The sequence below is a fragment of the Choloepus didactylus genome, chromosome 10 (assembly GCF_015220235.1).
Source record: "Choloepus didactylus isolate mChoDid1 chromosome 10, mChoDid1.pri, whole genome shotgun sequence".
Taxonomy (NCBI): Eukaryota; Metazoa; Chordata; class Mammalia; order Pilosa; family Megalonychidae; genus Choloepus; species Choloepus didactylus.
In genome coordinates this window covers 86,774,918-86,786,924 of record NC_051316.1, presented here as the reverse complement: position 1 = coordinate 86,786,924, position 12,007 = coordinate 86,774,918, and the positions used below count along the sequence as shown (strand labels likewise).

The window sequence follows — 12,007 nt, the reverse complement described above, 5'->3', positions numbered from 1 at the left end:
TACAGAAAGTTATTCACCTGGGGGCTGGGGACAGAGGAAAGGATGGGTAAGGGGAACAAAGTGTGTAGTAATAAAACTAATTTTAAAATAAAAATTAAGAAACCCACCAATTCCAATAATACTTGACCAAAAAGATAACTTGGAGAACTGTGATCTTACCTGGTTCTTGTTTCTTCCAATTAACTCTCCTTCTGTTAATCTGTCCTGATGGTCTAGTTATCAGATTTAAGTGCCACAGTTGAAGCTGGGCTTTGGTTGTCCCACCTTCAGTGACAGGAAAATGAAGGACTTGGAGCAGAGAAGATGAGGATAAGGTGGTTTGGACAGGTTCTAATAATTAAAATGCTAGAAGGTGAGGACTGGTGGGTGGCAGTAGCAGAAGCAGGTGGGTCATGAGATTCAGAAAAAGTAAGCAGATGCTCTTTTTTTGTTAGCTGTCCCAGTTACACACCAACTCAGTCTCTCCAAGAATTATTTAATAATAGAATTACACACTTTTGGCTCACATTTCCAATCACAAAAAGCAGAAAGAACATCCGTCAGCACCAGTCTTCCCTCTGCAGATGAGACATTTTCCCCTGGCTCCCGCCCTGTAGGTCCAAATCCAGCTTGGGCTCGTCTGATGGAATATCAGGGAACTATTGGCCTCCTGGCCTTGTGTGTCTCCTGTCCAGTTACAGCTTGAGTTCACTGGGCATTGGCTCCCCTCTCAAGCCAGCCAGTAAGTTGTTAGCTGCCAACAAGGACATAGTGTTGCGGGTTTTGTAGGTGGCACTGCCAATGTGGGGCAGGATCACTGAAAACGAGGAAAAGGCAGAGATAAGAGAGTGGTAAATGCATCTTAGACTGAGCTCTTTTTCCATGCCGTAGGTTTGCCAGTAAGAACAAAGAGAACCTGCCTCAACATTCCTTGATACGCCTTCCATCCTACTCTCACTCTGCATCACACTTTAGAGTAACAAAGTCAAGGGACTACAGGCTATGGAAGCCTAGACACAAATGTGATGAGAGAACTGTATCTTACATACAAGAATGTTGGGCTAGAAGGGGTCTTAACAGATGGTGAAACTAGGTGCTGCTTCAGCTTAGGATTTTAACACTGATCATCCATACCCTGTGATCCTGAAAGTGATGCTCAAAGCTGAACTCCCAGGTCTCCCAATTTTCCTAACTATGGCAACAGCCCCAACATCCCAGCCAATATTCCTTTCAGGCTGGGGTAGGGGGTAGGGATGGTAGAGTTTCCAAGACCTGTAATAATGGAAGCATTCACTGGGGAAGGCAGCTGAGGATGTTCTCTTTTGGGTTCCTATTTCAGAAAGCAAATAGAGGACAGAGACTGGCCCAGACAACCTAAGGCCTTTACCATTGTTACACATATGTATTAGTCTGGAGACAGAAGCCATGTCAGCTTTCTGAATGGAAGGAACTTAATATAAAGAATTGTTAACTAGAAAGTTGTTAGCTACGTAATTGAAAAAGCAAAGAAAGAGGACACTACAGCAGTGGTTCTCAAAAGTATGGATCCAGGACCCGCATCATCATGGCCATCTGGGACTTGTTAGAAATGCACATTCTCTGGCCCCAACCCAGACCTACTGAAGCAGAAACTTGGGGATGGGGCCCAGCAACATGGGTTTTATCAGTCCCTCCAGGTGACTGATGCACATCAAAGTCTGAGAACCACTGCACTAAGGTATTACAGAGGTAGCAACTGCAGGAAGCATCTACTATCCCCAGGGCTAGGGGAACAGAGGGGAAAGGTTAGAATTGTCAAAATGCAGATTGAAGGAAGGGCCCCTTACAAACGGAAGCTGAGACCTGGGTGGGAAAGGGGGCCACTGACTGGCTGTTGTGAGGGTCTCTGAGGGGGGCACGATAAGGCTGGTCAAGCAAATGGAAAAACTGCAAGCTGGATCGACCAGCAGCTACAGGAGGACACTGCAGCTGCTGGGTGAAGAAGCTGCTGCTTTGCCCCTCGCAGGCAACAGACAGGAAGAAGCAAGGCCATCCTCCTGCAGCCTTCCGGTCTCCCTCCAGTGCCAATGCTGACTGCCTAGCAGGGCTAGCCGGCACAGCAGGAATGGGGTTTGCAGTGTCCTAACCCAGCAAAGCAAAGCAGAATATAGAAGGGTAGGTTTCGAGGTGGGAAACGATGGCTTAATAACTGGCATGAGTTATAAATATTGGTATTGTAATTACATTTTTCTTATCTCATTCTTAAAGTGATATTAGCAATCCACATTAACAGATTTTACCCATGACTAGCTATGGGTATAAGGCATTCTGGCAGCCCACTTTTTTTTTTTTTTTTTTTTTAGTAAATCCACTCATCTTCACATTCACCTCCTTTAAGCACAAGGACATAGCATGCTTGGGAGGCCCCTTTCCAGTTATGTACTGGTGTCGTTAATAGGAAGCATTTATGGCGTCTGGGTGTATTTCTTTTGTGTTCAATACAGCTCACTCTCAGCATCTCCAGACCATTACTAAACACTGTGATCCTATAACGTTGAGGATGACTTTGCATTTGAAAAATACAGTTCTTACCACAGTTCTTCAAGGTCAGGAGCGGGTGGTTTGTAGGCAGTGGTTCTGGGGTCGTCACATCCAGTCCAGCAGCTGCAATCTGACCGCTGGCCAAGGCCTGGTACAAGTCATCCTGGTTTACCACGTCTCCCCTGGGAATGACAGTGATGTGGGTGTCCCAAAGTGGGCCCCTCCCCTGGTCGCCTTTAGGGCAGAACAACACAGCACAGAATGTGAATTTTCTGTCCATCAGTGCTACTTTAGAACTAGTGTCACCAATTTCTTTAGGACACATTTTGTTTGTGTGTTCTTTGTATATGATGTAGGCTTTACATAGCTGGGTGACTGCAAGCATATCTCTTCTTTGCTTGGGCCTGTCTCTCAGGGGCTTGAGCCAACTGAGTGGACCCCTGGACTGAGTGAGGAGGGCTGAGGCACTGCACTGTTAATATGGAACAATCTCTTCCTAATTTGCAGGAGGCTAAACTTGAGAAAATGCTCATGCTTCTCTTCCACATGTGTTCTTTAAAATAAGGCACCACTTATATGCACTAGGAAGAATCCAGTATCAAAAACATATGTGATCTGATACCAAAAGGCTTATCTTTGGGGATATTGGTATTCTGGTGCATTTTTTGTTTTTTTGTTGTTGTTGTTGTTGTTTTAATTCATTTTATTAAGATATATTCACATACCACGCAGTCATACAAAACAAATCGTAGATTTGATTGTTCACAGCACCATTACATAGTTGTACATTCATTACCAAAATCAATCCCCGACACCCTCGTTACCACACACACAAAAATAACCAGAATAATAATTAAAGTGAAAAAGAGCAACTAAAGTAAAAACGAACACTGGGCGCCCTTGTCTGTCTGTCTGTTTGTTTGTTTGTTTCCCCCACCTTTCCACTCATCCATCTACAACCTAGACAAACGGGAGTGTGATCCCTATGGCCCCCCCAATCCCACTGTCCCCTCTCATAATCTGGTGCGTTTTTACAAAGACATTTGAGAAGCACCAAACAACAGTTCTCCGCAAAGGCCTGTCCCTAAAGCCACTGAGCCTGTATCTCCACTGCTCTCTGAAGAGCAGGCCCCATCCACGGCCAACATGGAATCCACGCCATGGTTACAACAGGCCATTCTGTGATAGCAGTCGGCTACGTCCTTGAAGTGGGCATGACCCAGAGCAAGCCATTCTCTGATGAGGCTCCCCAAAATTTGGTTTAAACACCCAGTGGGGGACCCCATTCCACTGCTCAGACAGGTAGGTACCTTTCCTGACCGCCCAGTCCAAGGTGATGTTCCCTTCCCCCATCCTTACTGTTCCCAGCACCAAGTTTTCAGAGCACTTAATCTGTAATTACATCTGGTTTGTTTATGTGAACTTCCATCTCCCCCATTAGATTGTAAGCTCCATGACGGCAAAGACTGATCACCACCGCACACCTTGGGCTTTGCACAGTGCTTGTCACTCTACAGATGTTTGATCTACATTTGTGCAATGGACGAATGACAGTCTTTTCCACTAGACTGAGTCCCTGAAGGTATGGGTGGCATATTACTTGCTTCTGGGGCTCCTGCCACGTCACAGGGTTGAGGAACATTTGTCTCAGGGAGCTCCTGGCTTCCCCATCCTCCACCTCAGCCCCCTGGGCTCCTGCTCTGAGCAATAGCTCCCTCTGTTAGCTAATCCATCCTGCTTCCAAAGCCAGCCTGACCTTCCCAGAATGTTTTTACCTCACATCTCCGTACACATGCAAGAACCTCAGGGCAGCTCAAATCACCCAGTCTCAACCCCAGTCCTCTTGGCCCTCACCCATCAGGCCCCTGCCTGGTGCCCATCCCTCACCAACACATGGTCTTCAGCCTCTGCAGCCGTCACTAACCTCCATTTTGTAGTACAGACAGAGAAGAAAACAGGCCTGCCCAAGCTGCTCTGTCGTGCCCTCAATGGACTTCTGTGTGCCAGGCCCTGAGCAAGGCAACAGCTACTGCCTGGAACCACAGACCCAGGCCTGCCCTGGGTGCTCTTTCTCCCAGCCCAGGGCTCTCGCTTATGGCCTTTACTGTATTTCTTTCTGAGTTGGTTTTTTTTTTTTTTTTTTTGAGCCGGCAAGCTCAGCCTGAAGTGTCATCAATATCTCACTGGGAAAAAAAAAAACAACCTCAAATCACAGCAGCAGGGACAGCCCCTCTCTCCAGGCTTACTGGGTGATCCACAGATGTCAGGTGGCCCCAGGGTACCTGCTGATGTTGATGAACACAGCTGTTTTCTTCATCTTCTGGAAGAAGTCCTTGTTGCAGAGCCCCTTGGTTGCAGGCATTAAGGAGCAGGACACCACGATGAAATCAGAGTCAGTGGCCAGTTGAGGGATGGGCACTGGGGGAGAGCAGGGCTCGGTCAGAATGAGATGGTAGGAGACCATACCTCCTTCATCCTTCCCCATAATGGACACTCCCAAGATGTTTCCTGAAGGTCTGTCTGGTCTCCACCTGGATAACTCTGGTGACTGTACGAACTCTATGCATCAGACCACTCATTCAGCCCCTTGGTCTATCAGATGGGGGAACTGAGGCCTGAGAGGGGCAGGAGCTTTTCAAGGTCACATGGGGGTTTGGGCCTCTCTGGCTTCCACCACCTCAGGGCCATATGTGCCAAGGGGGTGGGAATGGCTGAAATCCAGCCTGCCATCAGCTTGCCAAATGGGGTTCCCTGCTGAGGGCTGTACCTAACTGGACAGAGAGTCAGTTCTTCTAAGACACACAAAGGCTGGGGGCAGCACCCACTACCAGGAAATAGAGTGAAAGTTCCCAGCTCTTCCATCTGTCACCACCCCTGCTGCTCTGCCCACACAGGTGATGGTGAGAAGGGACTCTGTTCTTCAGGCACTGAGAACTCTCCCTACCGAGCAGGTCTCTGTGTCCAGGGCAGGTAGACTGGATAACGCCTAAAACAGTAGGCCTGGGGACACCTGGAGCTCCTGCCTCTACTTGCAAATGCTGCCATCAAAGAAAATAGGGAGAGCCCCCTCCCAACCAAGCAAAGAGAGGGCTCCTGTGGAAGTCAAACTCAAGGCTATACTTACCAAACTCTGCCTGGAATTCTGCAGCTTCCTGAGGCCTGGGCTGGCGCCCTGTGTAGAGAAATCTCTGGACGCCGAATGGTTTCAGACGCCGAGCAATAGCCTGGCCTGGAGGGAAGAAGTAGCAGTCTGTGGCTTTTACCCCAACACCTCAAAGGGCAGGAGAGAGCACCCAGCAATTCCAGGGACAGGGAGTCCCTTTCATCAGTGAAGTCTGGCATTAGCTGGTCCTATCTTATGCAGAGCTGGGGGCTGCCTTGGTGTAACCAGCTCCCATCAGCTCCACACCACCCTTCAGAGATCTGGAGGCAGCACCTCAGCTCTTCTGCGCCTGGGCTGGCTTCCACCGTCCTCCCATGGGCCCAGACATCTTAAGGACCATTTGCCAACCTTCCTAAGAACTGGACCAGCATTTCAGAAGAAGCTTGACCAAGCAGTGCCCTCCTTCCTTCTGGACCCTCTGCTTCTGTTAATACAGCCCCAGACCCCAGATGACTTTTTGGTGGCATTGTCAAATTGCCAACTCACCCAAAACCTGCAAGACCAGGCTTGGGTAGTTGGTTTTTCAGATTCAGTACATGCCCCAAAGCTGTTGGGTTTCTCCCAATAACTCTCTAATGTGAAGCAGGGCTGCTGGCTGGCCAGATAGGTTATCCACACCTTGTACCCCTCACCCTTGCCCCTGTACCAGGCAGGATGCCAGAGAGCCACTGCCAACTTCCTGGGTGAGCTCCAGCCCTTCTGCCAGGTTTCTCCCAACAGGGGCCACTGCAAGAAAAATAGCTCTGCCCCATCTGCAGAACTGCAGTTAATGGCTCCATGGTTCAAATGCCTTCCAGAATCCAGGCCTGGGGAAGTGTGGGCTCTGCCTCAGTAAACCTCTCCTAAAGGCCACAACATTTCTAGCTTTCATTTGTTCTTTATGGAGCTGTAATCACAAAGAACCCAATCTCTTATAACTTGCTTTTATCACTTAGTAAGATCTAAAGGAACTCCAGGATTTTTTTTTTTTTTTTTTTTTTTGGCCTGTGTTGTATGAAGCTGTGTCTTCTCATCAGAGATTTCCCTACAGTGAGCAAAGTGCCCTGATACCATGCTCTTATAACAAAGAAGGATTTTCAGCATCCAGACACTTGGTGCCAGGGATTCAAACCCAGGGACAGACAAGCAGGGAGGGGAACCTCACCGATGCGCCCGAGCCCAATGATGCCGACCGTGCTCTGCGTGAGTCCATAGCCGCACATCCACAGGGGCTTCCACGAGGTCCAGCCGCCACTGAGGGAAAGAGAGGGGCAGGTGAGAGGCCCCAGGCTCTGCCAAAGATAACGGCCCACTGCAAACGCCGAGGCCCAGTGCCCCTGGAGGGGGCCTGTGCTCTCCAGGTCCAACTGAGAGGGGGCAAATTATGCCTACAGCTACTCAGCACTGTGAACAAGCAGGGGGAACGACTCCTCCTTTAAAGCCCTCCAGACTACAGAATGCTAGGGCTCGGCGTGGCCTTGGAGGCCCCCATCCCATTTTGCAGATGGGGAAGCTGAGGCTGTCCAAGTTCACACACCCAGGGCAGAATCAGGAGCAGCAGGTTACAAACTCAGGATCTGGGACTCCAGAACCAGTGCTCTCAGTGCTTCCAAGGCAGCAATGAACAATAAAGCCACAAGGCCCAGATCCTGTTGCCCTGGGAGGACAGGAGAATGGAGCCTGTCTTGAGCCACCTCCAATGAAAGTGATGACTCTTGAGATGGGAGGGCCAGTGAGACATTCGGCACAGCCTGTCATCAGTCCCACGCTGCTGTCCAGCCTCTGCTCCCACCCGTACCTGCCTTGGAGTCCAGGCTTCTCATCCACGTCCCCTGAGGACCTGCATTTGCCTGCCTCCCGCCTCTGTTCAAGCCTCCCAACCTATGCTCAAGCCACTCCCTGCACCTGGAATGCCTTCCCCAACTCTTCAATACACAGACCCAATTCCCTGATCTGAAACTCTCAGGCCAGACCTCAAAATGTTTCGGATTTCACAAAGGTAATGTGATGCACATGCTGTATTCTATACCACACCCTTGGCAGGGCACCCTCTATTGAACGTATCAGTATTTCTGCAGCAAAACATGAATAGTCACACAGAGTGAGAAAAATAAAGACCACAAATAGCCTCATGTCAGTTCCTGCTGGGTTTTGCTACCAAAGATTTATGAAACAACTTTCAGTTTTCAGAACTTTCTGGATTTCAGTATTGCAGGTGAGGGATGGTGGGCACAGATCTCTGAGTGCTCAGGAGGATGCTTAAATGCCACTTCTACCATGACGCCCTTCCTGAGCCATGCACCCCACCCCCGAACACGCATTTATCACTCTCTGCCTATCCTCTTTCACCATTTCCCTTCACGCCCTGTTTATGTCAGTTCTGTCTGTACTTTCAGATTTGGGCTGAATCTGTCTCCCCCCACTGGTTGGGGATTGTCTGGAGTCAGGGACCATGTCCACTCAGGAACACTGGGTGCTCAGGAACCAACTGCCAAGCAAAACCGACATTCTCACCAGGCACTCACTCACTTCTTCACTTCCCCGATGGCCTCTGGCAACCGGCGGCTGGTAGTGAGCAGCAGGGAGACAGCGAGCTCGGCGGTGGCATCTGTCAGGACATCTGGGGTGTAGCCCACGCGGATCCCTCTACAAATTAAATACCTGGTGGGGTAACACCAGCCTCAAGCACCTTCACCGATGTCTACTGCTGAGACTTTTCCATGATGCTACTTTGTTCCCTCTTTGCTTTGCCTGCCAGGAAGGTCAGAGCTGAAAATAAGCACTCAGGTATGGGCAGCTTCATTCCTATTTTAATTATCTCCCACTTTGGAAAGGATATGAAAATGGAAGATGAGGGCTCAAGTAACTTTTTAACTTTTTGGAATGTCCTCATCTGAATAGGGAAGTAACAATACTTGCCTTTTCTAGTTCAAGGGGTTGTTGTGGGGATCAAAAAAGATAATGAATGTGAAAGGGTGATAAACTGGCCAGATGTTACCCACAATGCTGACTTCTTGAGTTTGTTTTAACTGACCTGTGCACCTGTGGGCATATTTTATCATCAGCCATCTCACATCCTTGCTGAATGAGGTTGAGGGGAATGAAGTGAAATAAACCAAATCCAGCCCCTCTTCCCCCTTCTCTGGTAGCCACTGCTCACTCCGGGCCCCTTCCCAAAGCCCAAGCTGCATTTACCGCTTCTTGATTTCATCCAAAGCCAAGTGGTCGACACCCACGGACAATGTGCTGATGACTTTGAGATTGGCTCCTGTCAAGCAGAAAAAGCACCATTTGTACCTTTCCTTGTGGAATTCAAAGTTTTTCTCTATTATGGGGACACATCTTATCATTTTCTGAGAGTAAGAGTAAAGGCTGATGTCTCTCATTTAAAACTCTGACAATCCCACTGGCAAATACAGACACTGTGGCTCAGAGAGGTCAAGTGGCCTGCCCCAGTCACAAGCTGCCAAGTAGCAGAGCCAGGGCTCACCTCCAGGCCTCGACACTAAGGTGCCCACTCTTACCCACGGAACTGTCCACCCAGTGTCTCCTTTGGCCACGTTCCAGAACCTCCTCATGGACAGTTGGGGGAGCACCGAGAAGGCAGCTAGGGTGCAACCCTGTGACCCGCCCACCCTCTACTCCTCCAGGAAGGGCTCCAGAAAGCTCCCAGATCAAGGTCAGGGTGCAGGGGCCACATTTGGCATAGCATCAACTCACAAGGAACCCTCCCCACCCAGCCAGCAGCCTCTGATTCTGAACCTTTTCTCAAAACTCTCATGACCACAAACCTCAAGGGATAACATTTATTCTGCCCAAGGGTCCCTGCTGTGGTGCCTGGCACTGAGCTGAGCCCTCCTATGTGCTATAGAAGGGCCCAGGAAAAAAAGGCCTTGCTTAAGGTAACAAAGCAAGCCATGGCAGGGCTGGACGAGGGTGTGAGGACTTGGGTGCTCCCCCTGAACCCCACTGCCTCCTCACCATGATCTCTGCCATCATAGGGCCTCCCTCCAGGGATCCACAGCCAGGAGATGGGGGGCAATGGGCATGCCAGATGGAGCTGCCAACCATGGCTCCCTCTGGCCTAGTATTGCAGCAAATGCCCTCAGAACCCAGAAAGGTTACTGCAGGCCCAAATGGGGAGACAGCAGCAGCAGGCCATGTGCCCACAGGGTCAAGATGTCCTCTGAATCTACCCTGGACCTGCCTGTGCACCCACCTGCTGCATCCAGGAGCTTCTTGTCCACGCGGTCAGAGAGGAGGCAAAGCAGGCCATGGGCCCCAGTCACGCCTCGTTCCAGCTCCTTGTCGGGGATGGGCTCGTCGAAATCCCACTGCTCCACCTCACAGCTGGGAAGGCAAAAGGAAAGACCTCTCAGGAGGAGCAGGGGAGCCCCACAGATGCTCCTAGCCCCTGGAATCCATGACCACTTCCACAGTGTCTCTCTCAGAGCTAGGAAACACTGCCTTCTGCCAGTTCTGGCCCTGGACTGCCTGGGACTGGCTGAGGGGAGTCAGAGGTCAGGCATGGGCAGCGGGGGCCTCAGATCTGTCATGAGAGGGCAGCTGAAAAGATGAAGGGCTATCACAGGGCACAGGGGGCTGGAGGGCATGAGGCCCCCCCAAGAGCAGAGCCTAATGTGAAAGAGGAAAATCACAGGGACAGCTCTCACTCAGCTCAACACAAGAAGAGCTTTCTAACATTAATGGGGGGCCCTGGGGTTAGTGAGCTCCCTGGTACGGGACGTCCAAGCAGGCACCCAGTTGTTGGGAAGGGCATGAGGAGCTTCCATCATCAGATGGGGCTTGGATTCCACAATCAGTTGCATCTTTTCCTGTTCCCTAAGTCCATTAAATGGAAAACTCTCATACTTGGATATTGCCAGCTTCTGGGATCTGTATGCATTTCCTGGTTGTGCCATCCAGTCTCTTGGTTCTTACCTTATAATTCAGCCCAGTTAACCTGTATGGAGCATCTACCCATGCAAGACACAGGACAGCTGCTGGCACTGCCCACAACACCCTGCAGCTCTTGTCTGGCAAACTGAGCCCCAGGCACAAGCCACCTCTTCTCCACCTTTACATGACTGTGGCACACAGTGCTAAAGCAGATGTGAGCTACTGATATTATTATTGTTGTTTCTGCTTTCCTCTCCCTTTAGTACAGCAAAAGTTTTATTGCATTGAATGAAATAAAAAACAAATCTCATCTTCCCCTGGAACTAGTTTCTAAGGCTACATCCCACCTTCTTCCTGCCTGATGCTGGCAGTGGCATAATGCAGTTGTCAGACTGCAGTCAGACCTGCATTCCAACCCCAGCTCCACCATTTAGGAGTGGTGTAACTTCAGGCAAGGTACCTAATCCCTCCTAGCCTCAATTTTCTCATCTGTGAAATGGGAATTATAATACCCATTTCACAGTGTTGCAAGGACTAAATGAGTCTATGTATATAAGCCCCTTGCAAGGCTGGACACAAAACGATTTCAATGTATAAAGGGTCACCAAAGGTCCCTGCGAACTGTCCGAGTCAGGAGACCTTGGAGGGTAAAGGATTAACAGGCTGGACCTTGCATCGTGGGCGGCCTCTCCTCTTCCCAGGCCAATGACCCGAAAAGGCTCCAGTGCCAGGCGGAGGATGGGGGCGTCCCAGCGGCACTACACAGGCCCTGGAGAAAGCTGGGCTTCGGACAACTTTCTTTAAGCCTTTCAAGAACTCTAAGCACAGGCACAGGTTGGAAAGTCCGGCCGAGGCCCAAGCACCCGGGCCCTAGCGCTCTCGGGCCGCCGCGATTACCCCGCTACACCCTCCTCTGGAGGCCGCCCCCAGCCCGGCCGACTGCAGCTCCGGGCGTCCCCAAAGGCGCGCCTGGAGATCGCTGGGTCACCCCGCGCACAGGGGTCCTGCGATCTGGGGGAGGGCACCGCTAGGGTCGTCCCGGGCAGAGCTGCCCTGGGCTCCGCATCCGCTTCCCCCGACACCACCCCCAGCCTCGAGCGCCCGGCCCGGGACGCGGGGCTCTGCTTACTCTGCGGCCCCGGCGAGCGCGGCCCTGCCCTCGGGGGGGATCCTGCGGGTAACAAACACCTTCATGAGTTGCACTGGCCTCATGCAATATGCAGCCGCAGGACGCTGGCCAGGATCCGGCCGGATATTAAGGGGACCGGAAGTGTGGGCGGGGCCGCGAGGCGGGGGCCTCGAGGGGGCGGGCAGGGCCTCGAGGGGGCGGGCTGGGCCCCGGCTGGGCCCCGGCTGGAGAGGGTTGCGCATGTGTTTGGGGTGGGCACAGGTGGGCTTTGAGTGTGGACCTGGGGGCTTGTGGAAGTGTTGTGACTGTGCGTGTTCAGGGAGCGACTCCGTGTGTGT

At 51.1% G+C, this 12,007-nt stretch overlaps 1 protein-coding gene across 1 annotated transcript; it reads right to left on the bottom strand.

Annotated features, from left to right (window-relative positions):
• Positions 1-455: 455 nt before the first annotated feature.
• On the bottom strand, positions 456-11,798 carry GRHPR (glyoxylate and hydroxypyruvate reductase). The gene is made up of 9 exons (XM_037797188.1): positions 11,670-11,798; positions 9,861-9,991; positions 8,837-8,909; positions 8,171-8,287; positions 6,807-6,895; positions 5,624-5,728; positions 4,782-4,917; positions 2,551-2,681; positions 456-796 (listed from the first exon to the last, which is right to left on the bottom strand). Exons 1-9 carry the CDS (start codon positions 11,750-11,752, stop codon positions 675-677), a joined length of 987 nt encoding a protein of 328 aa, XP_037653116.1. The 5' UTR covers positions 11,753-11,798; the 3' UTR covers positions 456-674.
• Between the last annotated feature and the right edge of the window lie 209 nt (positions 11,799-12,007).